Below are 16675 nucleotides of genomic sequence, written 5' to 3'. Positions count from 1 at the left end.
ACGCGTGGCAGACGGTCCCTAAGGTAGAGGGGGCAGTCTCAACACTAGCTAAATGCACGACTATACCAATAGAAGATAGTTGCGCTTTCAAAGATCCTATGGATAAAAAATTAGAAGGTTTGCTTAAAAAATTTTTTGTTCAACAAGGTTTTCTTCTTCAACCAATTTCTTGCATTATTCCTGTAACCACTGCAGTGTCTTTTTGGTTTGAGGAACTAGAAAACTCGCTCCAGAAGGAGACTTCTTATGATGAAGTCATGGACAGAATTCACACCCTGAAGTTGGCTAATGCCTTCATTACAGATGCCGCTTTTCAGTTAGCTAAATTAGCGGCGAAAAATTCAAGTTTTGCAATCGTGGCCTGCAGAGCGCTTTGGCTAAAATCTTGGTCGGCGGATGTGTCGTCCAAAACAAAATTGCTTAATATTCCTTTCAAGGGTAAGACCCTATTCGGGCTAGAGTTGAAAGAAATTATTTCAGATATCACTGGGGGAAAGGGCCATGCCCTTCCACAAGATAGACCTTTCAAAGCTAAAGAGAAGTCTAATTTTCGTTCCTTTCGCAATTTCAGGAACGGACCTGCTTCTACCTCTACAGCCACTAGGCAAGAGGGTAACGCATCCCAGCCCAAGCCAGCATGGAAACCATTGCAAGGCTGGAACAAGGGTAAACAGGCCAAGAAGCCTGCTGCTGCTACCAAGACAGCGTGAAAGGGTAGCCCCCGATCCGGGACCGGATCTAGTAGGGGGCAGACTTTCTCTCTTTGCTCAGGCTTGGGCAAGAGATGTTCCGGACCCCTGGGCGCTAGAAATTGTCTCTCAGGGGTATCTTCTGGAATTCAAGGACCTTCCTCCAAAGGGAAGGTTCCACATGTCTCGCTTATCTTTAGACCAGATAAAGAGACAGGCATTCTTACGTTGTGTAGAAGACCTTCTAAAAATGGGAGTGATACACCCAGTCCCAACAGCAGAACAAGGACTGGGTTTTTACTCAAACCTGTTTGTAGTTCCCAAAAAGGAAGGAACTTTCAGGCCAAATCTGGATTTAAAAATCCTAAACAGATTCCTCAGAGTTCCATCATTCAAAATGGAAACCATTTGGACAATGTTACCAATGATCCAGGAGGGTCAATATATGACTACCGTGGACTTAAAGGATGCGTACCTGCATATTCCTATCCACAAAGATCACCATCAGTTCCTGAGGTTTGCTTTTTTGGACAAGCATTACCAATTCGTGGCCCTTCCCTTCAGATTGGCCACTGCTCCCAGAATTTTCACAAAGGTGCTAGGGTCCCTTCTAGCGGTGCTAAGACCAAGGGGCATTGCAGTAGCACCTTACCTAGACGACATCTTAATACAAGCGTCGTCCTGTCACAAAGCAAAGGCTCATACGGACATTGTTCTAGCCTTTCTAAGGTCTCACGGGTGGAAGGTGAACATAGAAAAGAGTTCTCTGTCCCCGTTCACAAGGGTTCCCTTCCTGGGAACAATAATAGACTCGGTAGAAATGAAGATCTTTCTGACGGAGGTCAGGAAGTTAAAGCTTTTGAACACTTGTCGAGTTCTTCATGCCATTCCTCAACCCTCCGTAGCTCAGTGCATGGAGGTAATAGGACTCATGGTTGCGGCAATGGACGTGGTTCCTTTTGCTCGAATTAATTTAAGACCACTGCAACTGTGCATGCTCAAACAGTGGAATGGGGATTATGCAGATTTGTCTCCCCAGATACAAATGGACCAGAAAACCAGAGACTCACTCCTCTGGTGGTTGTCTCAGGATCACCTGTCTCGGGGAATGAGTTTCCGCAGACCGGAGTGGATCATTGTCACGACCGACGCCAGCCTCTTGGGCTGGGGTGCAGTCTGGGAGTCCCTGAAAGCTTAGGGTCTATGGTCTCGGGAAGAATCTCTTCTCCCGATAAACATTTTGGAATTGAGAGCGATATTCAATGCGCTCCAGGCATGGCCTCAACTAGCGGAGGCCAAATTCATCAGATTTCAGTCGGACAACATGACGACTGTAGCGTACATCAATCATCAGGGAGGAACAAAGAGTTCCCTGGCGATGAGGGAGGTATCCAAGATCATCAAATGGGCAGAGGATCACTCCTGCCATCTATCAGCAATTCACATCCCAGGAGTGGACAACTGGGAAGCGGATTATCTGAGTCGTCAGACCTTCCATCCGGGGGAGTGGGAACTTCACCCGGAGGTTTTTGCATAGTTAACTCAACTATGGGGCCTTCCAGATCTGGATCTGATGGCGTCACGTCAGAACTCCAAAGTTCCACGTTACGGGTCCAGGTCCAGGGATCCCAAGGCGACATTGGTAGATGCCTTAGTGGCGCCTTGGTTGTTCAATCTAGCTTATGTCTTTCCACCGTTTCCTCTTCTCCCCCGGCTAGTAGCCAGGAGAAGGCTTCGGTAATTCTGATAGCTCCTGCGTGGCCACGCAGGACTTGGTATGCAGACCTGGTGAGTATGTCATTGGTTCCACCATGGAAGCTACCTTTGAGGCAGGACCTTCTAATCCAAGGTCCATTCACACATCCAAACCTAGTTTCTCTGCAACTGACTGCTTGGAGATTGAACGCTTGATTCTAGCTAAGCGTGGGTTTTCGGAATCAGTTATAGATACTCTGATCCAGGCTAGGAAGCCTGTCACTAGAAAAATATCTTTGCTGGTGCGAATCCAAGGGTTACTCATGGAGTAAGATTAGGATTCCAAGGTTACTATCTTTTCTCCAAGAAGGATTGGAGAAAGGTCTGTCAGCTAGTTCTTTAAAAGGACAGATATCTGCTCTGTCTGTTTTATTACACAAGCGTCTGGCAGCCGTGCCAGATGTTCAGGCTTTTGTACAGGCTTTAGTCAGAATCAAGCCCGTCTACAGACCTGTGGCTCCTCCATGGAGTCTAAATTTAGTTCTTTCAGTTCTTCAAGGGGTTCCGTTTGAACCTCTACATTCCATAGATATTAAGTTACTGTCTTGGAAAGTTTTTTTTTTGGTAGCTATTTCTTCTGCTAGAAGAGTTTCTGAATTGTCTGCTTTGCAGTGTAATTCACCCTATCTGGTGTTTCATACAGATAAGGTCGTTTTACGTACCAAGCCTGGTTTTCTGCCAAAAGTGGTTTCCAATAAGAATATTAACCAGGAAATAGTTGTTCCTTCTTTGTGTCCTAATCCAGTTTCTAACAAGGAACGTCTGTTACACAATCTTGATGTGGTTCGTGCTTTGAAGTTTTATCTAAAAGCAACTAAAGATTTCAGACAAACATCGTCCTTGTTGGTCGTCTATTCTGACAAGAGGAGAGGTCAAAAAGCGACTGCGACCTCTGTCTTTCTGGCTGAAAAGCATAATCCGATTGACTTATGAGACTGCTGGAAGGCAGCCTCCTGAACGAATTACAGCTCACTCTACTAGAGCTGTGGCTTCCACATGGGCTTTCAAGAATGAGGCTTCTGTTGAACACATCTGTAAGGCAGCGACTTGGTCTTCACTGCATACATTTGCCAAATTTTACAAATTCGATACTTTTGCTTCTTCGGAGGCTATTTTTGGGAGAAAGGTTTTGCAAGCAGTGGTGCCTTCCGTTTAGGTTACCTGACTTGTTCCCTCCCTTCATCCGTGTCCTAAAGCTTTGGTATTGGTTCCCACAAGTAAGGATGAAGCCGTGGACCGGATACACCAATGTAGGAGAAAACAGAATTTATGTTTACCTGATAAATTTCTTTCTCCTACGGTGTATCCGGTCCACGCCCCACCCTGGCATTTTGGTCAGGTTTATATTTATTTTTGTAAACTACAGTCACCACTGCACCCTATGGTTCTCCTTTTTCTCCTAACCGTCGGTCGAATGACTGGGGGGGCGGAGCCTGAGGGGAGCTATATGGACAGCTCTGCTGTGTGCTCTCTTTGCCACTTCCTGTAGGGATTGAGAATATCCCACAAGTAAGGATGAAGCCGTGGACCGGATACACTGTAGGAGAAAGAAATTTATCAGGTAAACATAAATTCTGTTTTTCTTGTCCTAATGAGAGCAGTAGAGAGAGAGTGATTGATTCATATTTGTTTTCTTCTTATGCACTGACATAGTATTTAGTTTATTTACTGTAGTGCTATTTATAACACCTCCATTCTGCTCCCTAAAACCCGTTTTAGGTTTTCTCTTAAATTAAAGCTATTTATATTAACACTTAATACTTTTCTTTTCTTACAGATTTTTTCTACGAGTGTCTGAATTATTTGACAAAACGCGTGTATGTATTTTATCCAGAAACCCTTCTAAATACCAGTTTCCTACACTTAGTGCAGTTAAATATTTAATTATATTAAATAGATGACTAATATTGCAGATTATTCAGACACATTTCATTTCCATTTTTGGTTTTAGAACATTTTAATGTCTAGTACTTGTTTTAAAATTGTATTTTAAGCCACGTAATATTACGTTTCTAACAAACGTTGTTCTTTACAATCCTAAACTTGATGCAGTAAAACTTAATAGTATGAAAATGAACATTACCACAAGAGAAATGTATGGTTAAGCAAACAACCTTTTCAGTGCTGCCCTGGCTCACATGTTCGTTACTTTGTTTGTATCCTCCAGACAGATAAATAGACATAGGCCTGTTTATCATTTTCTTTATGTAAATTCTGACTTATAGAAGAGGAATTAATTGCTCCTTAAGACTGTTCCCAACTTTATCTAAGTCAACAAAACTAATGGAGGAGCTATTTGACAAATGTTATTTTTCCTTATTTTATTTCTCTTGTTTGTGGTGACCTCAATAAGTAAATTAGACACCTGTCTAGATCTGAAATGAACATTATTCACTGAAACACCATTTACCCATGAAGTTTAGGACTTTTATCTCAGATTTGAGGCATCTTGCAAGAGAACATGAGCCAAGTAGGACATTGCTTTATGACTGTGTTTTTGGCACCTCAAACAGCTTTTTTAATATTTGTTTGTTTGGAATGCAGGTATATATTTAGTTTAAAGTGTCAGAAGCCTTGGCATCTACTATCTAAAGATAGAAATATTAATTATGGAGACTAAAGAAAGCAATGCTCTACTGTATACTAGGGTAATTTTGAGTATTTCTAGGATGTGCATAAGGCTATCTTTAAAAACTGTAAATGTGAGCTTACCCTTTATACAAAAAAATATAGGCCTTTTGGTTCTTGTCTGCCATCAAATTCTGGAGTAATTGCTTCTTTCTACATTTGCTTTTAGTTGTTGGCTACTATTGTGCCTCACTTTTATTTTAATAGATTAGTAAATTGTATTCTAATATTAGTTTTATTGCATCATCTTTTTTTCTGTTTGCTATATCATTCTATATATAATTCTCATCTATAAATGTACAAGTTCCATAGATGTACTTTTTTAATGCCCCTGTGCTTTTTCATCAATCATCTAATGTAATTCCTCCTATTTATATGTTCGGTTCTGTGTAATGATTTAATTCTGTGTTCATTATGTAGAAAATTGAAGCCCGGGTGTCAGCTGACGAAGACCTCAAGCTTTCTGACCTCCTAAAATATTATCTAAGAGAATCACAAGCTGCTAAGGTAAAATGCAATCTCCCTCTTTTACTTTACAATGCATCCAGCTTATTCCTAGACATTCCTATCCTGTACATATTTAGGTCTAATATTGAGTTCTTCCATTTAGCCTTATTCTGTATAGGTTAACCACCAGTAGGTAACATTTTATCTCATTGGGGATTCTATTTTTTTTTATTTTTTTTTTAAGAGTTTTTATTAATGAAATTGAGCACTTACAACATAATGAGGTTACATTAGTGAACAATCAGCAGTGATACATTGTATTAATATCATCTTCAGAAATACAATTACATAAGTGATCTACATCCATTAGTCAGCTGTCCTTCTACTTGGGGATTCTATTTTTATTCAATATTTGAATTGTTGCTTTTACATTACATGAGGTTAATACACCCCTTTAGCTTACATTATTTATATTTATTTCCTAAGATATGGTGAGTCCACGGAATCATCAATTACTAGTGGGAATATCACTCCTGGCCAGCAGGAGGAGGCAAAGAGCACTACAGCAAAGCTGCTATATATGTCACTTCCCTTACCCATAATCCCCAGTCATTCTCTTTGCCTGTGGTGCAAGGAGGAGGTGATGTTTTGGTGTCTGATCTACAATCAAGATTTTTTTTATTTTAAAGCAGAGTAGGTTTGCTCTGATCTTTCTAAAGGGTCTAGCCTTAGCCCATGTCAGTCTCTTCAGTAGGGCAGTGGTGGCTTTTAAGCAATTGGGAACTTGTGGGGTACAATCCTCACTGCGTTTTCCCAAAACATTTTGCTGCCCTAGTTAGATAGCCGGAGTAAGTTTACTCAGTGTTTCTGTATTTCCACAGGTCCATGTGAGGGATGGCATCCTCTCAAACCAGGTGAGCTGTCCTACTGCCGGACAGATAAATATTAAGATAAGTGCCAGTTTTATTTTTCTATGTAGCAGGGAAAAATTTGGCACTTATTCTTCTATGTAGCAGGGAAAAATTTGGCACTTATTCAGCCGAAACGCTGCAGGGGGACGTTTTTTATTATTCCTGTCAGGGTGCAGGTTTTTTGATGGCACTGTTAGTGTGAGGAGTTATTTATTTTATTGATGGCTCAGTGAGAATCCGTTTTTAGTAACAGGTTATGTACTTTTGGGGGGGGGGGAGGGGTCAATGTTTATTTTTTACTTTCTTGAAAACAGGCTTAAAAACAAAGGCTTTTTTTGTCAGCTTTAGGACCGCCCCTTTTAGGGAGGTTCCGATTCTGTGATGTCAGAGGTTTTTTTGGCGCTTTTCTTCACTTCCTGTAAGAGTGAGGTGCGCATATTTCAGATGGCTCTGCTGTATAGAAGGCTTCTTGCTGATTTGCTTCTCTGGAAATCCGGATTGTAAACGGGATCGTTTTTTATCTTGTAAGGTGTATCCAGTCCACGGGTTCATCCATTACTTGTGGGATATTCTCCTTCCCAACAGGAAGTTGCAAGAGTACACCCACAGCAGAGCTGTCTATATAGCTCCTCCCCTAACCCCCACCCCCAGTCATTCTCTTGCAACTCTCGACAAAATAGGAAGTATAAAGAGATATGTGGTGATTTTGCCGTCAATCAAGAGTTTATTTTTAAACGGTACCGGCGTTGTACTGTTTTACTCTCAGGCAGAAATTAGAAGAAGACTTCTGCCTGGAGGTTGATGAACTTAGCGGTTTGTAACTAAGGTCCATTGCTGTTCTCACACATAACTGAAGAGTATGGGATAACTTCAGTTGGGGGAACGGTCTGCAGATTACCTGCTTTGAGGTATGTTCAGTAATTTTTTTTCTAGAGAAAGAGATAAGTTCTAGAAAATGCTGACAGATCCTTGTGTATATTGAGGTAAGCTAGATGCAGTGATTTTACGACGACTGGGATTATGCTTACAAAGTGGGGTAATACTCATGTTAATTAAATGGGATGTTTTTTCTGAGGGTGATAAGTCTTTAGTTGGGGCCTAGTTTTCCACATGGCATAGTCAAATACTTCTAGGAGTATTTCCTTAAGGACATCGAGTACATGGTGGGAGGGGCCTATTTTAGCGCTTCTGTTGCGCAGTTCTTTTCAGACTGAGACATCCAGCTTCCCTAGAGGAGTCCTCTTGCATCTGAGGACCACTATAGAGGGCTTATTTCTTCCCTAATCGTATTTGAGGGCAGGTAGGAGCCACAGCAGAGCTGTGGCAAGGTGCTTAACTGTCTTTTAGCAGTGGTTGACGTTTTTTCAATCCGGTTTGGGGGCTAAGGGGTTAATCATCCATTTGCAAGTGGGTGCAATGTTGCTTTAGTCTTTTACTCACACTGTAAAAAAGTTTTTACTACATTTTAACACTGTTTTGCAGTTTAAGTTAGTTTTAAGTGTTAGTTTTTTTTCTCTTAAAGGCACAGTACCGTTTTTGTTTAATTGCCGTTTCACATTTATTAAAGTGTTTTTCAAGCTTGCTGGTGTCATTGCTAGTCTGTTAAACATGTCTGGCATAGAGGAAACTCCTTGTTCAATATGTTTAGAAGCCATTGTGGAACCCCCTCTTAGAATGTGTACCAAATGTACTGAAGTATCTATAAACTATAAAGACCATATTATGGCTTTTAAAGATTTATCACCAGAGAATTCTCAGACCGAAAAAAGGGAGGTTATGCCATCTAGCTCTCCCCATGTGTCAGAACCTATAACTCCCGCCCAAGTGACGCCAAGTACATCTAGCGCGTCTAATTCTTTTACCTTACAGGACATGGCGGCAGTTATGACTAATACCCTTACAGAGGTGTTGTCCAAACTGCCAGGGTTACAGGGAAAGCGAGACAGCTCTGGGGCTAGAACAAATACAGATCTTTCTGACGCTTTAATCAATGTGTCCAATGTACCCTCACTAGGCTCCGAAGACGGTGCAAGGGAGTTTCTATCTGAGGGTGACATTTCAGATTCCGGGAAGGCTTTACTTCAGTCCGATTCTGAAATGACAGCGTTTAAATTTAAGCTCGAACACCTCCGCTTATTGCTCAGGGAGGTTTTAGCGACTCTGGATGACTGTGACCCCATTGTGGTTCCAGAGAAATTGTGTAAAATGGACAAATACTTTGCAGTGCCTGTTTACACTGATGTTTTTCCAGTCCCTAAGAGGTTTTCGGAAATTATTACTAAGGAATGGGATAGACCAGGTGTACCGTTCTCTCCCCCTCCTGCCTTTAAAAAGATGTTTCCCATAGATTTTGCCATACGGGACTCGTGGCAGATGGTCCCTAAGGTGGAGGGAGCTGTTTCTACCCCAGCTAAGCGTACAACTATCCCTGTCGAGGACAGTTGTGCTTTCCTAGATCCTATGGATAAAAAAATTGGAGGGTCTCCTTAAGAAAATTTTTATCCACCAAGGTTTTATTCTCCAGCCTCTTGCTTGCATTGCTCCAGTTACTGCTGCAGCGGCTTTTTGGTTCGAGTCTCTTGAGGAGGCTCTACAGGTGGAGACCCCGTTAGATGATATCTTAGACAGGATTAAAGCTCTTAAGTTGGCTAATTCCTTTATTTCTGACACCGTTTTTCATTTAACCAAGCTAACGACTAAGAATTCAGGTTTTGCCATTCTGGCGCGTAGGGCGCTATGGCTTAAGTCCTGGTCAGCAGACGTTACTTCAAAGTCTAAGCTTCTTAACATCCCCTTCAAAGGACAGACCCTATTCGGGCCTGGCCTGAAGGAGATCCTCTCTGACATTACTGGAGGAAAGGGTCATGCCCTTCCTCAGGATAGGTCCAGTAAATTAAGGACCAAGCAGAATAATTTTCGTTCCTTTCGAAACTTCAAGGGTGGCGCAGCTTCGGCTTCCTCTAATGCAAAACAAGAGGGAAATTTCGCCCAGTCCAAACCAGTCTGGAGACCTAACCAGACTTGGAACAAAGGGAAGCAGGCCAAGAAGCCTGCTGCCACCTCTAAGACAGCATGAAGGGGTAGCCCCTGATCCGGGACCGGATCTAGTAGGGGGCAGACTTTCTCTTTTCGCCCAGGCTTGGGCAAGAGACGTCCAGGATCACTGAGCGCTAGAGATTGTTTCCCAGGGATATCTTTTGGAATTCAAAGGATCATCTCCAAAGGGAAGATTTCATCCCTCACAATTATCTGCAAACCAGATAAAGAGAGAGGCATTCTTACGTTGCGTTCAAGACCTACTGGTTATGGGAGTGATCCACCCAGTTCCAAAAGGGGAACAGGGACAGGGTTTCTATTCAAACCTGTTTATAGTTCCCAAAAAAGAGGGAACTTTCAGACCAATCTTGGATCTCAAGATCCTAAACAAATTTCTCAGGGTCCCATCCTTCAAGATGGAGACAATCCGAACCATCCTCCCTATGATCCAGGAGGGTCAATATATGACTACCATGGACTTAAAGGATGCTTATCTCCACATTCCGATTCACAGAGAGCATCATCAGTTCCTAAGGTTCGCCTTCCTTCAGGCATTACCAGTTTGTGGCTCTTCCCTTCGGGTTAGCCACGGCGCCAAGAGTCTTTACGAAGGTTCTAGGGTCCGTTCGGGCGGTCCTAAGGCCGCGGGGCATAGCGGTGGCTCCTTACCTAGACGACATTCTGATTCAGGCGTCGACTTTTCAAATCGCCAAGTCCCATACGGACATTGTTCTGGCCTTTCTGAGGTCTCACGGGTGGAAAGTGAACAGAGAAAAGAGTTCTCTTCCCTCACAAGAGTTTCCTTCCTAGGAACTCTGATAGATTCAGTAGAAATGAAGATTTCTTCTGTTAAGTGTGATCAGTCCACGGGTCATCATTACTTCTGGGATATTACTCCTCCCCAACAGGAAGTGCAAGAGGATTCACCCAGCAGAGCTGCATATAGCTCCTCCCCTCTACGTCACTCCCAGTCATTCTCTTGCACCCAACGACTAGATAGGATGTGTGAGAGGACTATGGTGATTTTATTTAGTTTTATTTCTTCAATCAAAAGTTTATTTTTAATAGCACCGGAGTGTGTTATTCCTTCTCTGGTAGAGTTTGAAGAAGAATCTACCAGAGTTTTTTCTATGATTTTAGCCGGAGTAGTTAAGATCATATTGCTGTTTCTCGGCCATCTGAGGAGAGGTAAACTTCAGATCAGGGGACAGCGGGCAGATTAATCTGCAAAGAGGTATGTAGCAGCTTTTATTTTCTGACAATGGAATTGATGAGAAAATCCTGCCATACCAATATAATTTCATGTATGTATATTTTACATTTGAGTATTCTGGGGAATGGTACTTCACTGGAATTACACTGTGTATATAAGACTTTAGCCTATTTGCAAGCAACAGGCTTTTTAATAACTCTTAATTTATGTTAAACGTTTTTGCTGGAATGTAAAATCGTTTTCATTTTCTGAGGTACTGGGTGAATAAAATGTTTGGGCACTATTTTTCCACTTGGCAGTTGCTTGATCTAATTCTGACAGTTTACTGATCTCTCTCACTGTTGTGTGTGAGGGGGAGGGGCCTTTTTTTGGCGCTTTTGCTACGCATCAAAAATTTCAGTCAGAAGCTCATTGTTTTTTCCTGCATGTTCCGGTTCATCTTACAGAACTCAGGGGTCTTCAAAGCTTGTTTGAGGGAAGTAATCTTCACAACAGAGCTGTGAGATTGTAGTTGACTGTGATAAAAAAACGTTTATTCTTTAACTTTTTTATGCCATCAGGGTTAGTTATTCTTTGCTAATGGGAACAAGCCTTTGCTAAAATTGTGTTTTGTTTTCACAAAGTTTGATGCTGTAACCTTTCAGTTTATTGATTTCAACTGTCATATATCTTTCTGTGCTTCTTAGGCACAGTACGTTTTTCATTGTATTTTACTTGAATAATATTTCCAAGTTGCAAGTTTAGTTGCTAGTGTGTTAAACATGTCTGATTCAGAGGATGAGACCTGTACTATTTGTGCTAACGCCAAAGTGGAGCCCAATAGAAATTTATGTACTAACTGTATTGATGCTACTTTAAATAAAAGTCAATCTGTACAAATTGAACAAATTTCACCAAACAACGAGGGGAGAGTTATGCCGACTAACTCGCCTCACGTGACAGTACCTGCATCTCCCGCTCGGGAGGTGCGCGATATTGTGGCGCCCAGTACATCTGGGCGGCCATTACAAATAACATTACAAGATATGGCTACTGTTATGACTGAGGTTTTGGCTAAATTACCAGAGCTAAGAGGCAAGCGTGATCACTCTGGGGTGAGAACAGAGTGCGCTGATAATGCTAGGGCCATGTCAGATACTGCGTCACAACTTGCAGAACATGAGGACGGAGAGCTTCATTCTGCGGCTGACGGTTCTGATCCAAATAGATTGGATTCAGATATTTCAAATTTTAAATTTAAGCTGGAAAACCTCTGTGTATTACTAGGGGAGGTGTTAGCGGCTCTGAATGATTGTAACACAGTTGCAATACCAGAGAAAATGTGTAGGTTGGATAAATATTTTGCTGTACCAACAAGTACCGACGTTTTTCCTATACCTAAGAGACTAACTGAAATTATTACTAAGGAGTGGGATAGACCCGGTGTGCCGTTCTCACCCCCTCCGATATTTAGAAAGATGTTTCCAATAGACACCACCACACGGGACTTATGGCAAACGGTCCCTAAGGTGGAGGGAGCAGTTTCTACTTTAGCTAAGCGTACCACTATCCCGGTGGAGGATAGCTGTGCCTTTTCAGATCCAATGGATAAAAAGTTAGAGGGTTACCTTAAGAAAATGTTTGTTCAACAAGGTTTTATATTGCAACCCCTTGCATGCATTGCGCCGGTCACGGCTGCAGCGGCATTCTGGATTGAGTCTCTGGAAGACAACCTTAGTTCAGCTACTCTGGACGACATTACGGACAGGCTTAGAATCCTTAAGCTAGCTAATTCATTCATTTCGGAAGCCGTAGTACATTTAACTAAACTTACGGCTAAGAATTCCGGATTCGCCATTCAGGCGCGCAGAGCACTGTGGCTAAAATCCTGGTCAGATGATGTAACTTCTAAGTCCAAATTACTTAATATACCTTTCAAAGGGCAGACCTTATTTGGGCCCGGTTTGAAAGAAATTATCGCTGACATTACAGGAGGTAAGAGCCACGCCCTGCCTCAAGACAGAGCCAAACCTAAGGCTAGACAGTCTAATTTTCGTTCCTTTCGGAATTTCAAAGCAGGAGCAGCATCAACTTCCACTGCTCCAAAACAAGAAGGATCTGTTGCTCGCTACAGACAAGGCTGGAGACCTAACCAGTCTTGGAACAAGGGCAAGCAGGCCAGGAAACCTGCTGCTGCCCCTAAAACAGCATGAATTGAGGGCCCCCGATCCGGGATCGGATCTAGTGGGGGGCAGACTTTCTCTCTTCGCTCAGGCTTGGGCAAGAGATGTCCAGGACCCCTGGGCGCTAGAGATAATATCTCAGGGATACCTTCTGGACTTCAAATTCTCTCCTCCAAGAGAGAGATTTCATCTGTCAAGGTTGTCAACAAACCAAACAAAGAAAGAGGCGTTTCTACGCTGCGTACAGGAACTTTTGTTAATGGGAGTAATCCATCCAGTTCCACGGTCGGAACAGGGACAAGGGTTTTACTCAAATCTGTTTGTGGTTCCCAAAAAAGAGGGAACTTTCAGACCAATCCTGGATTTAAAGATCCTAAACAAATTCCTAAGAGTTCCATCGTTCAAAATGGAGACTATTCGGACAATTTTACCCATGATCCAAAAGGGTCAGTACATGACCACAGTGGATTTAAAGGATGCTTACCTTCACATACCGATTCACAAAGATCATTACCGGTATCTAAGGTTTGCCTTCCTAGACAGGCATTACCAGTTTGTAGCTCTTCCATTCGGATTGGCTACAGCTCCAAGAATCTTCACAAAGGTTCTGGGTGCTCTTCTGGCGGTACTAAGACCGCGGGGAATCTCGGTAGCTCCGTACCTAGACGACATTCTGATACAAGCTTCAAGCTTTCAAACTGCCAAGTCTCATACAGAGTTAGTACTGGCTTTTCTAAGGTCACATGGATGGAAGGTGAACGAAAAGAAAAGTTCACTCGTTCCACTCACAAGAGTTCCCTTCCTGGGGACTCTTATAGATTCTGTAGAAATGAAGATTTACCTGACAGAGGACAGGTTAACAAGACTTCAAAGTGCTTGCCGCACCCTTCATTCCATTCAACACCCGTCAGTGGCTCAATGCATGGAGGTAATCGGCTTAATGGTAGCGGCAATGGACATAGTTCCCTTTGCTCGCTTACACCTCAGACCACTGCAACTGTGCATGCTAAGTCAGTGGAATGGGGATTACTCAGATTTGTCCCCTTCTCTGAATCTGGATCAGGAGACCAGAAATTCTCTTCTATGGTGGTTTTCTCGGCCACATCTGTCCAGGGGGATGCCATTCAGCAGACCAGACTGGACAATTGTAACAACAGACGCCAGCCTTCTAGGTTGGGGTGCCGTCTGGAATTCTCTGAAAGCTCAGGGACAATGGAGTCAGGAGGAGAGTCTCCTGCCAATAAACATTCTGGAATTGAGAGCAGTTCTCAATGCCCTCCTGGCTTGGCCCCAGTTGACAACTCGGGGGTTCATCAGGTTTCAGTCGGACAACATCACGACGGTAGCTTACATCAACCATCAGGGAGGGACAAGAAGCTCCCTAGCAATGATGGAAGTATCAAAGATAATTCGCTGGGCAGAGTCTCACTCTTGCCACCTGTCAGCAATCCACATTCCGGGAGTGGAGAACTGGGAGGCGGATTTCTTAAGTCGTCAGACTTTTCATCCGGGGGAGTGGGAGCTTCATCCGGAGGTCTTTGCCCAAATACTTCGACGTTGGGGCAAACCAGAGATAGATCTCATGGCGTCTCGACAGAACGCCAAGCTTCCTCGTTACGGGTCCAGATCCAGGGATCCAGGAGCAGTCCTGATAGATGCCCTGACAGCACCTTGGGACTTCAGGATGGCTTACGTGTTTCCACCTTTCCCGATGCTTCCTCGATTGATTGCCAGAATCAAACAGGAGAGAGCATCAGTGATTCTAATAGCACCTGCATGGCCACGCAGGACTTGGTATGCAGACCTGGTGGACATGTCATCCTGTCCACCTTGGTCTCTACCTCTGAAACAGGATCTCCTGATTCAGGGTCCTTTCAAACATCAAAACCTAACTTCTCTGAAGCTGACTGCTTGGAAATTGAACGCTTGATTTTATCAAGACGTGGGTTTTCTGAGTCAGTTATTGATACCTTAATACAGGCTAGGAAGCCTGTTACCAGAAGGATTTACCATAAGATATGGCGTAAATACCTATATTGGTGTGAATCCAAAGGTTACTCTTGGAGTAAGGTTAGGATTCCTAGGATATTGTCTTTTCTACAAGAAGGTTTAGAAAAGGGTTTATCTGCTAGTTCATTAAAGGGACAGATCTCAGCTCTGTCCATTCTGTTACACAAACGTCTGTCAGAAGTTCCAGACGTTCAGGCTTTTTGTCAGGCTTTGGCCAGGATTAAGCCTGTGTTTAAAACTGTTGCTCCGCCATGGAGCTTAAACCTTGTTCTTAACGTTTTACAGGGCGTACCGTTTGAACCCCTTCATTCCATTGATATAAAGTTGTTATCTTGGAAAGTTCTATTTTTAATGGCTATTTCCTCGGCTCGAAGAGTCTCTGAGTTATCAGCCTTACATTGTGATTCTCCTTATTTGATTTTTCATTCGGATAAGGTAGTTCTGCGTACTAAACCTGGGTTCTTACCTAAGGTAGTCACTAACAGGAATATCAATCAAGAGATTGTTGTTCCTTCTTTGTGTCCAAATCCTTCTTCGAAGAAGGAACGTCTACTGCACAATCTGGACGTAGTTCGTGCCCTAAAATTTTACTTGCAAGCAACTAAGGAATTTCGACAAACGTCTTCTCTGTTTGTCGTTTACTCTGGTCAGAGGAGAGGTCAAAAGGCTTCTGCTACCTCTCTTTCCTTTTGGCTTCGTAGCATAATACGTTTAGCTTATGAGACTGCTGGACAGCAGCCTCCTGAAAGAATTACAGCTCATTCTACTAGAGCTGTGGCTTCCACTTGGGCCTTCAAGAATGAGGCCTCTGTTGAACAGATTTGCAAGGCTGCAACTTGGTCTTCGCTTCATACTTTTTCCAAATTTTACAAATTTGACACTTTTGCTTCCTCGGAGGCTATTTTTGGGAGAAAGGTTCTTCAGGCAGTGGTTCCTTCTGTATAATGAGCCTGCCTATCCCTCCCGTCATCCGTGTACTTTTGCTTTGGTATTGGTATCCCAGAAGTAATGATGACCCGTGGACTGATCACACTTAACAGAAGAAAACATAATTTATGCTTACCTGATAAATTCCTTTCTTCTGTAGTGTGATCAGTCCACGGCCCGCCCTGTTTTTTTTTTTAAGGCAGGTAAATATTTTTTAAATTATACTCCAGTCACCACTACACCCTTGGCTTCTCCTTTCTCGTTGGTCCTTGGTCGAATGACTGGGAGTGACGTAGAGGGGAGGAGCTATATGCAGCTCTGCTGGGTGAATCCTCTTGCACTTCCTGTTGGGGAGGAGTAATATCCCAGAAGTAATGATGACCCGTGGACTGATCACACTACAGAAGAAAGGAATTTATCAGGTAAGCATAAATTATGTTTTTTCTGACAGAGGTGAGGATATCAAAGCTTCTAACTTCTTGCTGTGTTCTTCATTCCACTTCTCGGCCGTCAGTGGCTCAGTGTATGGAAATGATCGGCCTAATGGTAGCGGCAATGGACATAGTTCCTTTTGCCCGCCTACATCTCGGACCACTGCAACTTTGCATGCTCAATCAGTGGAATGGGGACTACACAGATTTGTCTCCTCTGTTAAATCTGGATCAAAAGACCAGGGATTCTCTTCTCTGGTGGTTATCTCGGGTCCATCTGTCCAGGGGAATGAGTTTCCGCAGGCCAGACTGGACTATAGTGACGACAGATGCCAGCCTTCTGGAACTCCCTGAAGGCTCAGGGTTTGTGGACTCAGGAGGAAGCCCTCCTTCCGATAAACATTCTGGACCTCAGAGCGATATTCAATGCTCTTCAGGCTTGGCCTCAGCTAGCTGGTGTCAGATT

General features: G+C 43.1%; 1 protein-coding gene across 4 annotated transcripts in view; it reads left to right on the top strand.

The window, feature by feature from the left end:
• SNX6 (sorting nexin 6) overlaps positions 1-16675 on the top strand; it is a 236054-nt gene that overhangs the window by 173395 nt on the left and 45984 nt on the right. For all 4 annotated transcript variants that reach the window (XM_053697750.1, XM_053697753.1, XM_053697751.1 and 1 more), the window contains 2 exons: positions 4222-4261; positions 5493-5579. In XM_053697750.1, the coding sequence (XP_053553725.1) occupies positions 4222-4261; positions 5493-5579 (127 nt within the window). The remainder of the gene's footprint in view (positions 1-4221; positions 4262-5492; positions 5580-16675) is intronic.

The sequence above is a fragment of the Bombina bombina genome, chromosome 1, assembly GCF_027579735.1.
Source record: "Bombina bombina isolate aBomBom1 chromosome 1, aBomBom1.pri, whole genome shotgun sequence".
NCBI lineage: Eukaryota > Metazoa > Chordata > Amphibia > Anura > Bombinatoridae > Bombina > Bombina bombina.
This window is presented reverse-complemented; position numbering and strand designations above follow the sequence as displayed.